The sequence below is a fragment of the Xiphophorus couchianus genome, chromosome 16 (genome assembly GCF_001444195.1).
Source record: "Xiphophorus couchianus chromosome 16, X_couchianus-1.0, whole genome shotgun sequence".
Classification (NCBI taxonomy): Eukaryota; Metazoa; Chordata; class Actinopteri; order Cyprinodontiformes; family Poeciliidae; genus Xiphophorus; species Xiphophorus couchianus.
In genome coordinates, this window is record NC_040243.1 from 16976075 (window position 1) to 16990704 (window position 14630).

At 37.5% G+C, this 14630-nt stretch overlaps 1 protein-coding gene across 3 annotated transcripts in view; it reads left to right on the forward strand.

Moving 5' to 3' along the window:
- Positions 1 to 14630, forward strand: part of grin2aa (glutamate receptor, ionotropic, N-methyl D-aspartate 2A, a) — a 169747-nt gene that overhangs the window by 117989 nt on the left and 37128 nt on the right. For all 3 annotated transcript variants that reach the window (XM_028042110.1, XM_028042111.1, XM_028042109.1), the window contains 2 exons: positions 4778 to 4892; positions 13966 to 14168. In XM_028042110.1, coding sequence (XP_027897911.1) covers positions 4778 to 4892; positions 13966 to 14168 — 318 coding nt within the window. The remainder of the gene's footprint in view (positions 1 to 4777; positions 4893 to 13965; positions 14169 to 14630) is intronic.

Consider the following 14630-nt stretch of genomic DNA (forward strand, 5'->3'; position numbering starts at 1 on the left):
GACAAGTTTGTCTTTCTTGTTAAGGAAGGGATGAGTGTGATAACCTTCTTTCAGCCATCTGATCAGCAGTGCACAGAAACAGATATGGCAAAGACACAATTATGTAATGCTCCGACTGGAAAAAGCCATAAAACCCCCCAAAAAACCTTTAGTATCTCTGCCTCTTTCTGTGGGAAATCAGTAGAATTTGTAAAGAACAGCATGAAACTGATACTAATTGTAACCACTAATGCAGTTTTGTGGAAACGTCTCTGTGATTTTGCAAACGAAAACATAAGGTTTCTCAAAGCGTTTTAATTGAACCAAAATTGCGTATTTTGTTTATCTTGTGAGCTGGATATGTCATTAAACTCCTCTAAAAACATGCTTTTAATACATTTTCAAATAGACATCAATCTATGATTGCACAGCCGATTGGCGTTGTAAACATGGAGAAAAGCTTTTGAATTATCTTATGTTTGAATAGATTCTCTTTTGTTCCTCTCACACAGGCATAGCGTGTGCGTTCGTCGGCTTCATAGATCTCAAGTGCTCTGACAGTATACATCATTGCTCTGACTACCTCTTGTCTTAACAAGGATAAATGTCTCCATCTCTGATGCATGCTGCCTTGCGCAGATTATCTTATCATCCTTGTAGAGAGAACCCCCGCTTCAAGAGCGCTGCCTCAAATGAAATGCAAAGCTCTTATCATAATGTAAACCACAACTTGAAATGAGTTTTTTATTGTCAGTTCAATTCATAAACTGACATCATGAAAATAATATCAAGGCACTTTACAGGATACAACTCAATGTAACCATGTATTTAAGTAAGTACAGTCCAAAGGAAGTCAGTTTAGTTTGAACTGATTTGAAATCAATTCAAACGTATTCTATTTCAGCAATATAGTGTTGAGATGAAATTGAATGAAATGTAGAAAAAAAGTGTTGCTAATAAATTAAATATTTAAATATAAAAACCATGTCCACCTAATAAAGTTATTATTGTTTGTCACATGCAGTGTTTTTACAAGAAGAGAGGGAGGGGGAGCAGAAATTCTGAATTTTTTTGGCCTTCTTCTGTCTACTGTCTCATGCTAAGCTTACTCTGCTATTATTACCCCCATCCGCTCGTCTTCCACTTCACTTTTTACAATCACTTATGCGCCAAAATTGGAAGAAAGGAGCAAGAAATAACTCCGCGGATATTTTTACCCCAACCTTGTTGAAGGATAGTCCTCTTCCTCTCTTGCCATGCATTCTTTCCATCTCTTTTACTCGGCCTCATTCATCTTCCAACCCATTCTCATTCCTGTGGGTGCTCCATCTTTGCTGTCTCCCCACGTCTGCACCCTCTTCCTTCCTCCTGAAGAATAAGGAGGTTACAGATACCAAGATGGTTGAACAATGAAAAAAAAAACAAGACAGAAAAAAAAACTGGACAATCACTTCAGTGTAGGTGGCAGAACTAATGGGGCGACATGGAGTGCTGCTGAGGTGTGGAACATGGTTGTCTATGTTTATGTGTGAGCAGAAATGTTCATCCAGGTTGGATGGGGGTCAGTTTGAAACAAACACACTTAAGTCTGTGTCCGTATCCTAGCAACACCCGGTCGGTCCACCTGTTCTGTGGGCCTTTGCCAGAAAAGGAGTCCTACATAAGCACTCTGTTATATATTTAATAAAAGCATACAACAGTAGTGTTATATTAGCTTAAATTCAAAGAATGCTCGGTGTTAATTAATTAATTAATTTTTTTCATTTCTAGAAGTTCAAAGCTTGATGTATTTTCATGACAGACTATTAATTTGATGGTTTGATTTTTTCTTTTACCATTTTTTAACAGGAAGATTTTTCAATTATTGAGTAAGTTGCTCAAACAAAAACCTTTGCACTCACAGCATGCTATGTTTCTAGATTATTTCTAAACAGACAAAATAGGCACCTTAGAATCAAGTACTTTTGTTCAGCACTGTATTCTTCCTTCCAAAACAAATAATTGTACTTATAAAATGAATTCATTCTCAGCAGCAACAACTTGAATGCACATGTGGGCATCATTTAGCACCAAACACTATCTGTCAATAGTCTGCACCCCGTGCACTATCAATATAGTACTTTTTATTTTTATTATGAGCCATGGTGCCAGATGTAGTCTGTCTAAAACAGCTACTTGATGAACTAAGCAGAATGGGACGTAGTTTTAAATTAGAATTTAAATTAGAATGTATGGTGTGGCACAGAGTCTTTTTAGGACAATTTATATCAAAAATATTTCTTAACTGCTCACTCACAAACTGAAGATTAGGAATATAATGCTCTAAGTCTTTAAGGACACAAGCATGTCAACACACTGGGCTTCCGTACAAGCACTTTCTGATAGATTTCTACTTTTTTTCTCCATTCAACTTAAAACCATTTTTTGTGACTCTTGCCAGCTTGACAGTGCAACAAAGTCCTTTGCACAATGTCCTACATGAAACACCTCACCTGCTGCATTCCACTGTGGCTTTGTACTGTCACACTGGGCCACATGCTCCATTTAGAAGTCCGCCCTGTCGCCTGTTCTCAAGACGTATCAGAGGAGGAAGGAAAATCGGAGCAAACTCCTCTGTGTTGTACAGAAGTGCTGACAGAGGGAGTAAAGGAGACGGAGTAGCGAAGGACAGTTATGATTAATGTGGAGCCTGTGTGGACCCAAGAATATCTCCCTACTGCCCTCTATCTTAGCTAATGTGACCTGCCATGTGGGTCAACCATTACAATCTGTGTGTACGTGGTTGTGTGTTATGTCTTACGTCTAACGGTGGCTGTAGGTAAAGTATAATATGTGAATCAAAGTCAAGTGATTCTGTGAAATAAGTTGACCAGTTTATTATTTTCCCAAATATTTACAAACAGACTTCTGGAGATTTAACCAAAGGGATAATAAATGAAAAAAAGAAAAGCTTTTTGGGCAAATTAACAAGAAAAACTGCATGTTAGACAATCTGCACCCATAGAAATAAGATAATAAAATTCTTTAATTAACAACAGACCCACCTTTATCACCATGGATAAAACATAAATTGTGCTTTACACTTAAAATATAATGATAATAATAAATCATATTTCTTGAGTTAGATCAATAATCTTCCTGTCTGTAAGCCGCCATAGTGCAGATGTCATTCTCGAGTACATGCATCAGATCAGGAATACATCAATCTCAGGGAATCCTCACTCTCATTCAGATGAAGACATCCATGTTTTTTGTTTTTGCTTTGCATCAAAAGGCCAAAAAAAACAACTTTCATAAAACAGTAGATTATTTACCTTAAAACACATTTATGAAATTTTGTTCACACCACAAAATAAAATTATAGTAACTGTCAAAGATAACCTGAGTGAATACAAAAAGCAATTTCAAGTTTTGAAATTTGAACTTTGAAATGTATTTAAGCTACAAAATTGCTATCCAAACCAACTTGGCACTATGTGAAAAAGTAATCGCCACCTAAGCCTGGCTGGCTGGCTGTGTTACCCTTGGCAGCGACATTTGCAAGGTAACCATTTATGATGACTGGCAATGAGTTTTGGCCCACTCTCCTTGTTTTAATTTAGCCAATTTGGACTTTTAAATCAGGAAACATCTTTTAAGGTCATATCTTAGCATCCCAAATTGATTTATGTTTAGACTTTGATTAGGCCCCTCCAGAACAAGAAACTTTGTTTGGTTCTTATGCTTCATTGTTTGTATTTATTTATTATTCGGATCATTTTCCTTCTGCATAATACTAATACTATTACATTTTAAGGTATAACACAATGGCAGGAAATTGTGCTTCAGTATTTTCTGATTAAGACCAAAATTCATGGTTCCAATAATGACTTTACGTCATTCAGATTCCAGAAGAAGCAACACTACAACAGCACCAGTCAATATGTTATCTATTTGAAATTCTGTTCACACCAGATTTAGCAGCACATACGCTGTCTAAAATGTTAAACTTTTCTCCTGTCTATCTAAATAATATTTTGTGAAGGATCATGAAAATATTTTTGGCTGATTATAGTGAGTTTTTGGTCAGCAGTGATTTTAACTTTAAACATTTCCGATGAATATCTTTTGGTTCAGATGAATTGTGAGCACTGATCTTGACCTAGGTTTATGTGGCCTACGGTGGTTCAGATCATATTTGTGCATTTTGAAATCATAAATTCTTTTATGTTCTTGGAGTAATTTTTGTTGGTTGGACCCTTCTGAAGAGCTTCACAGCTGTTCCCTCTGACCTTAGAAAAGTTTTCATACCACTTTCCTGGATTTTAGATGTCAACAAGTTCACTTGTAATTTGTTTTTGAATTTCTTTAGATTTAGGCTTGTTTCTTTTTGTGATCTTCATGCAGTCAGACAGGTTTTGTTAAAGTGTTGTCTTGATTATATAGACCAGACTGCAATGAGGCCTAAATTTGTCTAATGAAGTTAAAGTAAATAAATAAATAAATAAAGTCACTCTTAATTCATAATTTAACGAGGACATTTATATATGTTTCACACATGGCCATAATAATTTGGATTGTTTTTTTTTTCTTTAATTAAATATTTATTTGAAAATGGCTTTTTATTATTTCCATTTTTTTAACTGTTTAATTCCTTTAATTTTGAAAGATAGTGATAGTCCAGGCAAAATGCATAACTTGTAGACTGCAAATTTAAGTTTCAGATGATCATTTGTGCTTATTTTATTCCCTTCTCCTCTCTTTCCCTTCTCATCCTCTCCCCCTACCTTTCTTAATTATCCGCTCCTTTTGCTCTCAGGTACATGATGAACGTGACATGGGATGGCAGGGACTTGTCATTCACAGAGGATGGCTACCAAGAATACCCAAAGCTTGTTGTCATTGTTCTCAATAAAGAGCGAGAGTGGGAAAAGGTAAGACCCACATGTATCTTAGCTCGGCTTAGTATTGCTTGCATACTGCTGTTCTCACCTAATGTTATGCAAAACATCATTATAGAATCTTGGTGACATTTTTCATTCACATGCACATTGCTGGAGTTTAGTTTGAACGCTTGCATAATAGGGTATTTGACAATTTTGCCCGTGCCTTGGAGAAAGCTGGATTTCCTATTGCATGTCATATACCCTTCATCAAGCAATGTCAACCTCCACGTCCAATGGATTAGTGCTATTAAAGCTAAAATGTTATTTATATGATATAAACCTGTTTTACATAAATCTAGTGAACAGATAAGTATTATTTTTATTTCCACCAAAAAAAACTAACATTAAAGTGCTACAAGCCAACAGACTACATTTATTACAAGATTCAAATTTCCATAAATATCCAAAATACCAGTTAAGCATTGCATTTGAAGCACCTTATGCTGTAGTGTGTTTAACTGTTTTCTAGATAAGAAAACAAGCTGTTCAAAAATTTAAATGAAATAGGACATTTTCAATACATCGTAGACAACATGCGGCACATTGGTAATTTATGTGAGTATTTCACAAATATCATAGGCATGACTCTAAATTTATGTAATTTAGATTCATACTTTTATTATGCAGAAGCCCTGTCTACAGATGAAGAATTATTAATCTCATCTTGCTGAATGACTGGATGTAGACATGCAATATACCCACCGGGGCATATCAGTGGTACACTTACCTAATACATGTGACAGAAACTTAGTGTTTCTCAAAATATGTAACATTTTTCTCATCTTTGGAAAATATTTGTAAATTCTAAGTATGTCAACATGATTGGCAGGAGTGTGAGAGCAACTTATATTTTTGTCATGCCTTGAATTTGAGATTGTTGCAGTGAATAAAAAATTTGATTAAAGAGATAGACCCATGAAGGGCATTAATTATTTTTTTAAGAACACAGAAAGTATTGCAAGTTGCCATTAACCGACTGCGTGAAGAATATATTTGGCTAATCAAGCTTAAATAATATAAATGTTAATCTTTAGTCAGTTTTTGTTTTGTTGGTCAGTGTGTCTGGTAGGAAGGTCACTTCTACTGGCCAACAATAGCATTACACTTTAGTGTGCTAAATTATGGGCTTCGTGTCTCTGACCCTGTGCCTAATACTTTTATAAACTGGATGGAATTTCTATAACAGTATATCATTTTCACTTTGTTTCAGTACATTCAAAAGCCAACACATAAAATCTTTGTTTACCTCATGCTAAAATTTAAACTGGCAAGTTATCTTAAAAAAAAAACAAAAAAAAACTTTAACATTGTATTTGAAACTTTATCAAAAAATACGTTGTTGGTCAGTGACCTCTTTTAAAAACAGGGCTATGGATTTCCTTAAAGGACTAGTGTATGGAAGGCGGTTTGATAAATGGCCACTGTAAAAACTATTCTAGATGTTGTAATGGACTTTAAATGGCAGTCATGCATCTTTATACCTACCTGGGCTTCCTCACTCTTGCTCAAATATCTTATAGTTACTACCCCATTAATTCACGCTGTGGAATGGGAGAAGGGACAAGTTTCAGAGTATAAGTAGAAGAGGTGTAAATACAGAGAAGAGCTTAATAGCAAGAAAGGAAAGATTGATTGTAAATTAGTTTTATCCCGGGTTTGTTTTCATCCCCTCTGTCAGATTATCCAACTTTTTGGCATTTTTTAAAAATCTGCCGCACTCACTTTCCTTTCTGAGTCTTTACTTTTTACTCTATAGTTCCATATTTTTCCATCCTCCACCTCCTTCCTGTCCTCCTTCACTATCCGTCTCTAAGCCCAATAATCCGCACACTCTGATGCTGGGCTCTCTTATAGCACCTCAGAGCAGAGTTAATCAAAACCTGAGATGTCTGTTATCAGGTTGGCAAAGGGTCACCGCTCCCTTGTATGTGCATGGCCGTATTTTTTGCCGCTTAGCACTGGTAATCAACAGAAACACCATTGGTGAAATTTGTGCTGCAGTCAGTCTGATATACCTTAGGTTATATCTTCCTGTGTGTCCTTTGTTTGAATCAACTTGTACAGTGTTCAACAATTTTTTGGAGCAGCTTTGTCATATTTCACGCCGACATACACACAAACCTTTGTAAGTGTGTCGAGGACAAGTAGTGTGTTGTGAACAGAGAGTCTATGAAATTGATCAGTGCCACTTCTCTGTGGTGCAGAAAATTACTCTGAAACCCTAAGAGAGACACCAGCACCCAAAGTGGAAACATAATTGGGAGCTTTTCAACCCATGCACCAGGAATCAGTGGCAAAACAAGTGAATTACATGATGATGATTAAGAGGGGGGGAAAAAAATCTTTGCATGCACTAAAATATAGATATGCACTAAAAATATCGAATGTGTTCCCTTGGGGTGCAAGATGTATGGGGAGGGAAAAAAGTGCAATACCAAATGATCGGGAAAGGAACAGAGATAAAGAGTTTGGCTTGGGTAGTGAGAGGAAATGAGTGAGAGAATGACAAGGGCAATGTATCAAACATGAGGCACGTTAATAAAAAAGGATGTGAAAGCTTTGTGTTTATTTCAACACCTACAAGTGTTTATCACTCACATGTTTGAAACGTCCACATGTGCTTCTCCCTGCAACGCAGTTAAACTCCTGCTGTGGTTTGAACTTAATAAGTTCAGGGACATCTAGCATAATCCCCATACATTAAAATAATGAAAAGGTATTTGATCCTCTTAAGCCATTTTAATGGGGACACCTTGCTGAGACTGTGTTGAACTCCTTTTTATACTGCATAGTTATTCAAGGAGTAGAGTCAAAAACGTATCAGGAACATTCCTGAGAAATTTTGGACCATTTTGGTAACCTCATGCAGATGGTGCAGGTTTGTTCTCCCGTTCCGCCATCTCACAGGCGCCCTATTAGCTTGAAATCTGGCGACTTGGGTATATTTGGGTAGGGCCTTTGTCCTTTAAGTCATGCTCAGTTGTGAATTTGAAACTTAAAGTGTGCGCAAAAACTAACAGCACTTACACCATCACCCTCATCAATATAAAGTCAGACAGATCCATGCATTGCTTTCCCAGGATTTTTTTGTCTAATTTTGGTGAAACTGTGTAATATTCCTGTTCTTAGCTGACAGGAGATGCACTTGTTGAGTTCTATTGGGTTTGAGCTGCTACGACCTTTCTCACAGTGCTAACCAGTAATATATTTTCTTCCAAAAAGTTGCTGCTCACTGGATACGTTCTCTTATTTGAGCCATTCTAATGGAATGCAATTCCTCTATTTCAGCAATTTCTTAAATACACAAAAACACGGTTAGAGCCGCAATGACAACAACCCAATTACCCAAGTTAGAAAAATGCCTGTAACTGTGGCTGGTTAAGTCCAGGTTCAGATGACTACCTGAATATGGAGAATGACTGAGCTTTTTCATCAATGGATTGTTTTTTTTTTTTACAGGGAAATTTCAAGATGACAATGCCAGGATTTATCGGGCTGAAATTGTGAAAGAGTGTTTCAGGGAGCATGAGACACTGTTTTCCCACATGGATCAGCCTTCACAGAGTTCTTACCTTAAGTTCATCCCTACCTTGAGAATCTGTGATGTTCTGGAGAAGGCTTTGCACAGTGGGTGCACTTTTCCATCATTAAAACAAGATCTTGGTGGAAAATGAATGCAACATTGGATAGAAATAAATCTTGTGGCATTGCAGAAGTTCATCAAAAACAATGCCACAGCAAATAGTCAAAGTAAAAGGTGGTCCAATGAGTGTGGGACCTGTTTTTTGTTTTTCTTTTGTTTTTGTTGGCAATTGCCTTTTTAACCAGACAATCTATATACAGTACATAAACAAAGCATATATGTACAAATATACATATTGAAAATGGTGCATGTTGCTTTATTATGGCTAAAAATGTTATAAATAACCACACCTTCAAAAAAAGTTTGTGTTTTGTATGCAACTTTACTAATTAAATGAGAAGACTGTACTTACCTTATAAAGCAACTTTTGTTCCAGCACAGTGGATGGAGAATGCAAATTGCTTCTGAAACTGCCACAGAGTTTGCATCCAGTTCACAAAATAATTATTACAGACAACAAGGGATTTGTGCTTGAAGAATCACAATATGGAGCACAGACACACACGGAACCCATGCGCACACACCCACACTTCCAGGTCGACACATAATCATGGGAAGGCTTTTTTACATGCAGCCGTCACTGTTCTTTGAATCTCAATAAAAGAACTGCACTTGAAAGGGAAAAACAGTATAAATCAGTGATTAGAGTCTTCTCTCACTCTTCCTCTTTCTCTGTGCCCTCGTTTTGCACTCACAGACGCTGGCTCGCACGCGCACCCCGACGCAAGCCGGCGGACGCAACACACAGACAGTTCCCCGCGCACGCGTTCACAGATGAACACTCAAAGCAAGGGCTGGAGCGGGAGAAGCAGAATCCATTTTACCGACGTAATTTTGTCTGACAGGAGTGACAGATACTGTTTTATGACTGAATGGGTTTCTCCACGCTATTAGGAACTCATTCTCCCATAATGCATCTTGCCACAGTGATAACTCTCCCCGTGAGACTGGCATAGAGAAGGTGCTCAGAGAAGGAGCCTTGAACAGAGTTTTTGTTTATGTTTTGATTGATTTTATAATATTTTCTGTCTTGATTAGCCTGGTTTTGGTGCATTACAGCATTTGACAGTCAAATACGGCACTGTACAAAGCCGAAGTGACGAAAATAAATATTTTAGAATTGATACATAGAATAGAATATACTTTATTTATATCTATTCTTTGTTTTCGTACAAATGTCACAAGTAACTTGAAATCAAAATACAGTGCACTGAAGAGTAGAATAAAATTGTCCAGAAAAAATCGACCTATCGTGGCTCTTGATCTCTGACCGGTGATAATGTGATAGCCTCTTTGCTTCCTGCAATGCAGTAATCCCTCCAGCCCTATCACTTTAACCTCCCACTGGCCTGACTGTCAAATCACATCCATACATTTTTTGCAACAGTCTTAGCATTGTGTGCATGTAATATCTGGTATTATGTCCAAGCAGATTCAGCATTCTCTCTCTCTTTCTCTGACGGTCGATAAACTCAAGCCCTCCTCCTTTCTGGGCATTAATTTATAACCCTTCTTTCTTTAATTAGAGAGAAGAAGACACTGGGGAAGGAAGGAGGGATGATGAAAGCAGCAAGACAGAGAGGGGGATCGCTGAAGTCAGCTTCTTTGTTCTGTCTTCCTCCTCCTCATTCTTTCATTTTGCAAAGTGTCTTCCAAGAATATTTGACTCACTTTCTTACTAGTTTATACTATTGACTGAACTGAGATTGTTCAATTGTGCCCATCAGGTCTGTTATAAATGTCCATGAGAGTACTGCATGAGTGCGCCAAACAGTCACAATATTATGACCACTGACAGGTGAAATGAATACAACTGATGATCTCCCCGATGGTGCACGATACAGGCTAGAATTCACACCATCTTGTGAAAACCATTTTCTCACCTTCATTTCAGTCTTCAGACCCATTTATTCACAAAATGAGTTTGGCCGTTTCTAACACTGTCATGCGTCGCTGCCTTAATGCTTTCAGTACATTCATTAAGTTGACGTGATTGTATAGCAATCTGGCCACTTGACGGTAGTTCTGGGTTAATTTCGGAAGAAATTGGTGAACTCACTAATGGAAACCTTGATAATGTACATTCTGTGGAAAAGGCGTCAAAAGAAGCGACAGATTAGAGAGAGGTGGTCTGAGCAGTCATTGCAGTTTCTGTCTCCTTCATCTCTTTTGCTGATCTGCTTAACTTTGCCATATTATAGTCCAGCTTGGTCCAATCCAGATGCAAACCTGTTCTGTTCATCTGTCCCTTCTTCACAAAGTATAGCTTTAGATTGTGTTCAAAATGAAGTTCAGTGCTGTTTTAATCTGCACCTTATGAAAAATAATATTTAGCATTAGAATCAACCTTGCAGATAAATGTGTCCTTATCTATTGGATTGTTGGTAAATTCATACAATGAACAATGTGCAACATATGAGCATCCTGATTGGCATCAGTACATATTACAGTGAGCCAGTTATTATATAAGCAAAGAGCAACAATAGATCATATTTTACCACAGTATTAAATAAGCATGATTTAAGCTGAAACGCAGGAAGTGAAACGGCATGTTTATAGTTAGCATCAATCTATTGAGTTTGACTAATTGATCAACTACTGATAAAGAGACAAGCAGCTTTTGGACACTGTCGATAAAAAACAACCTTTGTATCCAAACCCTCAAACGTGACGGGGAAGAGCTTGGGTAACATAAGAAGTGTTTAGCTTATACAAGTCGATGCAACTTAGCTGCAAAATTGTTTGCTTACTCTTCCTGGGTTTTCGAAGTCTGAGATACATTTTTTGGAGGCATTCTTGAGGCGCAGATTAATGCAGCTTGCATTTTAGAGTGTTTCCACTTTGAATTGGCACATCTAGTTCAGGGTCATATTTAGCCTCTTTGTTACCTGGTTGGTAGATGGCCTCCTTTCCTATTCTGCAGTTTTGCTGATCTACATTTTTTGACAAGTTTCTTTAAGGTCATTTACATAATTCCAAAAGCATTAAGTTATGCGTAAACAAACAGGAAATATATCATAGTGAGTTGAGACTTTTGTAAGGTAATTTAATGTTGTGAAAAATGACGATAGCATTTATAATCATTATTGTAGTTGGGACGCACAGTGATGTGCCAGTGCTTTTGTCTTTCTTATTCACCCTAAGCCTCACTGCTATTTCCTTCGTCACTAGTCCCTTTTCCCACTGACACAAGCATGTGTGTCTGTAGACGTAGTCACTCACATGTGAAATGCAAAACAGCTGGGCTAAGACAGATAGCCAAAAGCGGACAATCCCCAGAGACTGAAGGTGACACACCAGAGAACCGCACCTCGACATACTGTCCTGCTTTGCTCTCTTTTTGACACAATTTCCTACACACACACACCCCCACACGCACACACACACCCAGAAGCGCACTCTTAGGGCTGCGGCTGACAGCAGAGTGAGCTGTTGACAGGCTTGCAGGCTAACAGTGGAGAAGAGACTCTAATCCCTGTCAAAGGGTAGAAAACCACTCAAAGCAAAACAATTAAAATGCTAATTTCATTTCCTCCTCTCTGCTTGCCTGTTAATGACTTAGCCAAGCATGTGGGCTTAACACCGGCAGCGTGTGAGTGTTTATGTGTTCATAGGTAAAAGCACCATTTTATGACTGCAGGGTCAAAGGGGAGGCCAGATTAAAACTGATCCGTGAATCATGTGTGTAAAAGTGACAAGTGGGTGCTTTGAAAAAAAGAAAGGAAAAAATACAACTACCAATTTGAGATACAATAGCCGACCAACAGCTGGTAGGTTGGCTAGAATTTTTTCAACAAATGGACTACAAAAAAGATGAATCCTAACTTTACTTCATTGAGGAAATGTTGACCAAGCTTTTTAATTTTTGTCTTTAAAGGTATCTGTTCCTGAATATGTAAGTGAATCATCTCTAATACTGTCATATTAGCCACCTATTCAAACTAAACAACTCCAACATTCTGGTATGTGGTAAAGCGGTCAGGCAATTTTCAACATCCAGAGAATACAGACATATTACACTAATATCCATGAAAATATTTCGTTTTGTTTGTCACATAGACAAACAAAATGCCTTCTGGAGGAAAAGTTTTATTGTCAGATAAAGCAAAGTTTGGACTACTTTGCTACAATGACAAAACATTTATTTGGAAGAATCCAGGTGAGGCTTTCAAATTTAAGAATATTAAACAACTATATGATGGTTGTAGCATCATCTTGTAGGTCTGTTTCATTGCCAGTGAATTGAAAACATTGAATGAAAAAATGCAGACGAAGAACTAGCCTCAAATTCTTCAGCTTATTCTCAAATCAACATCTTGACAGTTCCGTCTCCAATGGGACAGGGATCTCTGACAGACATCAGAACAGATTTAAAATTGGATAAAGAAGGAATGACTTAAGCTTCTAGATTTGCTGACATCTAAACTATTTTGGAACTGTGAAAAGTATGATTAAATGTGGGATCTACACCGACAGACTGATCATTGAAAAGATGCTCTACCTTTACTAATTAGAAAAATTATGCCACAAGTGTGTTATGCTAACAAAAAAGTGTGTGGTTTCTCTGCAAATTCCTATGATGAGATTAAACAAATTTACAATAGAAACACTATGAGATGACTCTGCATTCAGGCTTATATGAAGCCAGGAGACAGTGAGGAAGAAGAGATAGAGGCAAGATTTCTACAATAGAGGGAAATTTTGTGTCTTTGCTCTACTGTATTATTAATATAATAGGTCATGCAAAGCCTTGTGTGTGTTGCTGTTTTTCTCTTCCTCTTTGCCTTCTCTATCTGACAGTGAGGCATAGACTCGCAGGCCCCCCACACATAGATATTTACAGAGAGATGTGAATGGGTAAAGGTTTTCCATAAGGGTATCGGTGACATCACAGCTCTGGAAACTTTCTGAAATATCACAGCTTCTGTAGTGGAACACTTCCCCCTGTTTCATTTTTGGACATTCAGTGTAGGTTTGCATTTATAGCAAAACCCTAATATGACGTTTTCCACCTACTGTCTATGCATCTGTCATTCTGGTATCTTTTTGTTGTTTCTTCGAATTTAGCCTCTTCTTGCACACATTTTCTATTACCTATAAAATGCTGTAGGTAATATATTGCCACTGGATGATCTGAAAAAAGGCAAAATGATAAGAATTTAAACATCTAGTCTTAGACACAATACTATTTATCCAAAAGGGTTTGATTATGCAATCGCATGCCTGTAGCCACTTACAATTGAGCCCAGTGGTTCAAAGATCCACACCAAACAGCAGCCATAGGAATGGAAACACACCTAACTTAGATTTGTAAATTCACTGAATTCAGTCATTTCTTTAATGCACATTTGCTGACGAGGGTGCTTTTGCATGTAACCTGTTTGTTTTCATGCTACATTTTCCTCCCCCTGTCAACAGATGGGAAAACTTGACAATCGCAGCCTGACACTAAAATACCCAGTGTGGCCACGGTTCAACTCTTTTGGTGATGCCGAACTTGACGACAACCACCTGTCCATTGTCACCTTGGAGGAGAAACCCTTTGTTATTGTGGAGGATGTTGAAAGACTCACTGGTACCTGTATGAGGAACTCTGTGCCCTGCAGGAAGCATATCAAAGAGTAAGTCCCATATTGCCTTTTCTACAAGTCGGTTAGGTTTGTTGTAAATACCCTAGGCATAGATTGTGCATCAAACTTTTTCACATGGATCAGAAATGTTGTGGCGTATCAAAAAAAGTACAACAGCATCCTTGCTCGACGTATTGTATGAATTGTATGACAGACCAACTTTGTGTTGGTCTGTCTGGTCCAAAGGGTATGGAGACTTTTGCAAAACATTTTAGTCATAAAACACCAAAACAATTTAAGGTGTTTCAGTTAGTATGGCTTTTTCTCAGGGAAAGCCTGGATGAGTGAATTTCCATTTTTAAAGGCACTTTACATGACAAATAGGTATAATTAATCACAATTTATACAGAAGAACCGATCTATATAATTTCAGTACAATCCAATTATATGGTCAGATCTAGATCCGGTTATGTACAGACATTTTAGTCAAATGTATAAGTCCTAGTGAACTTT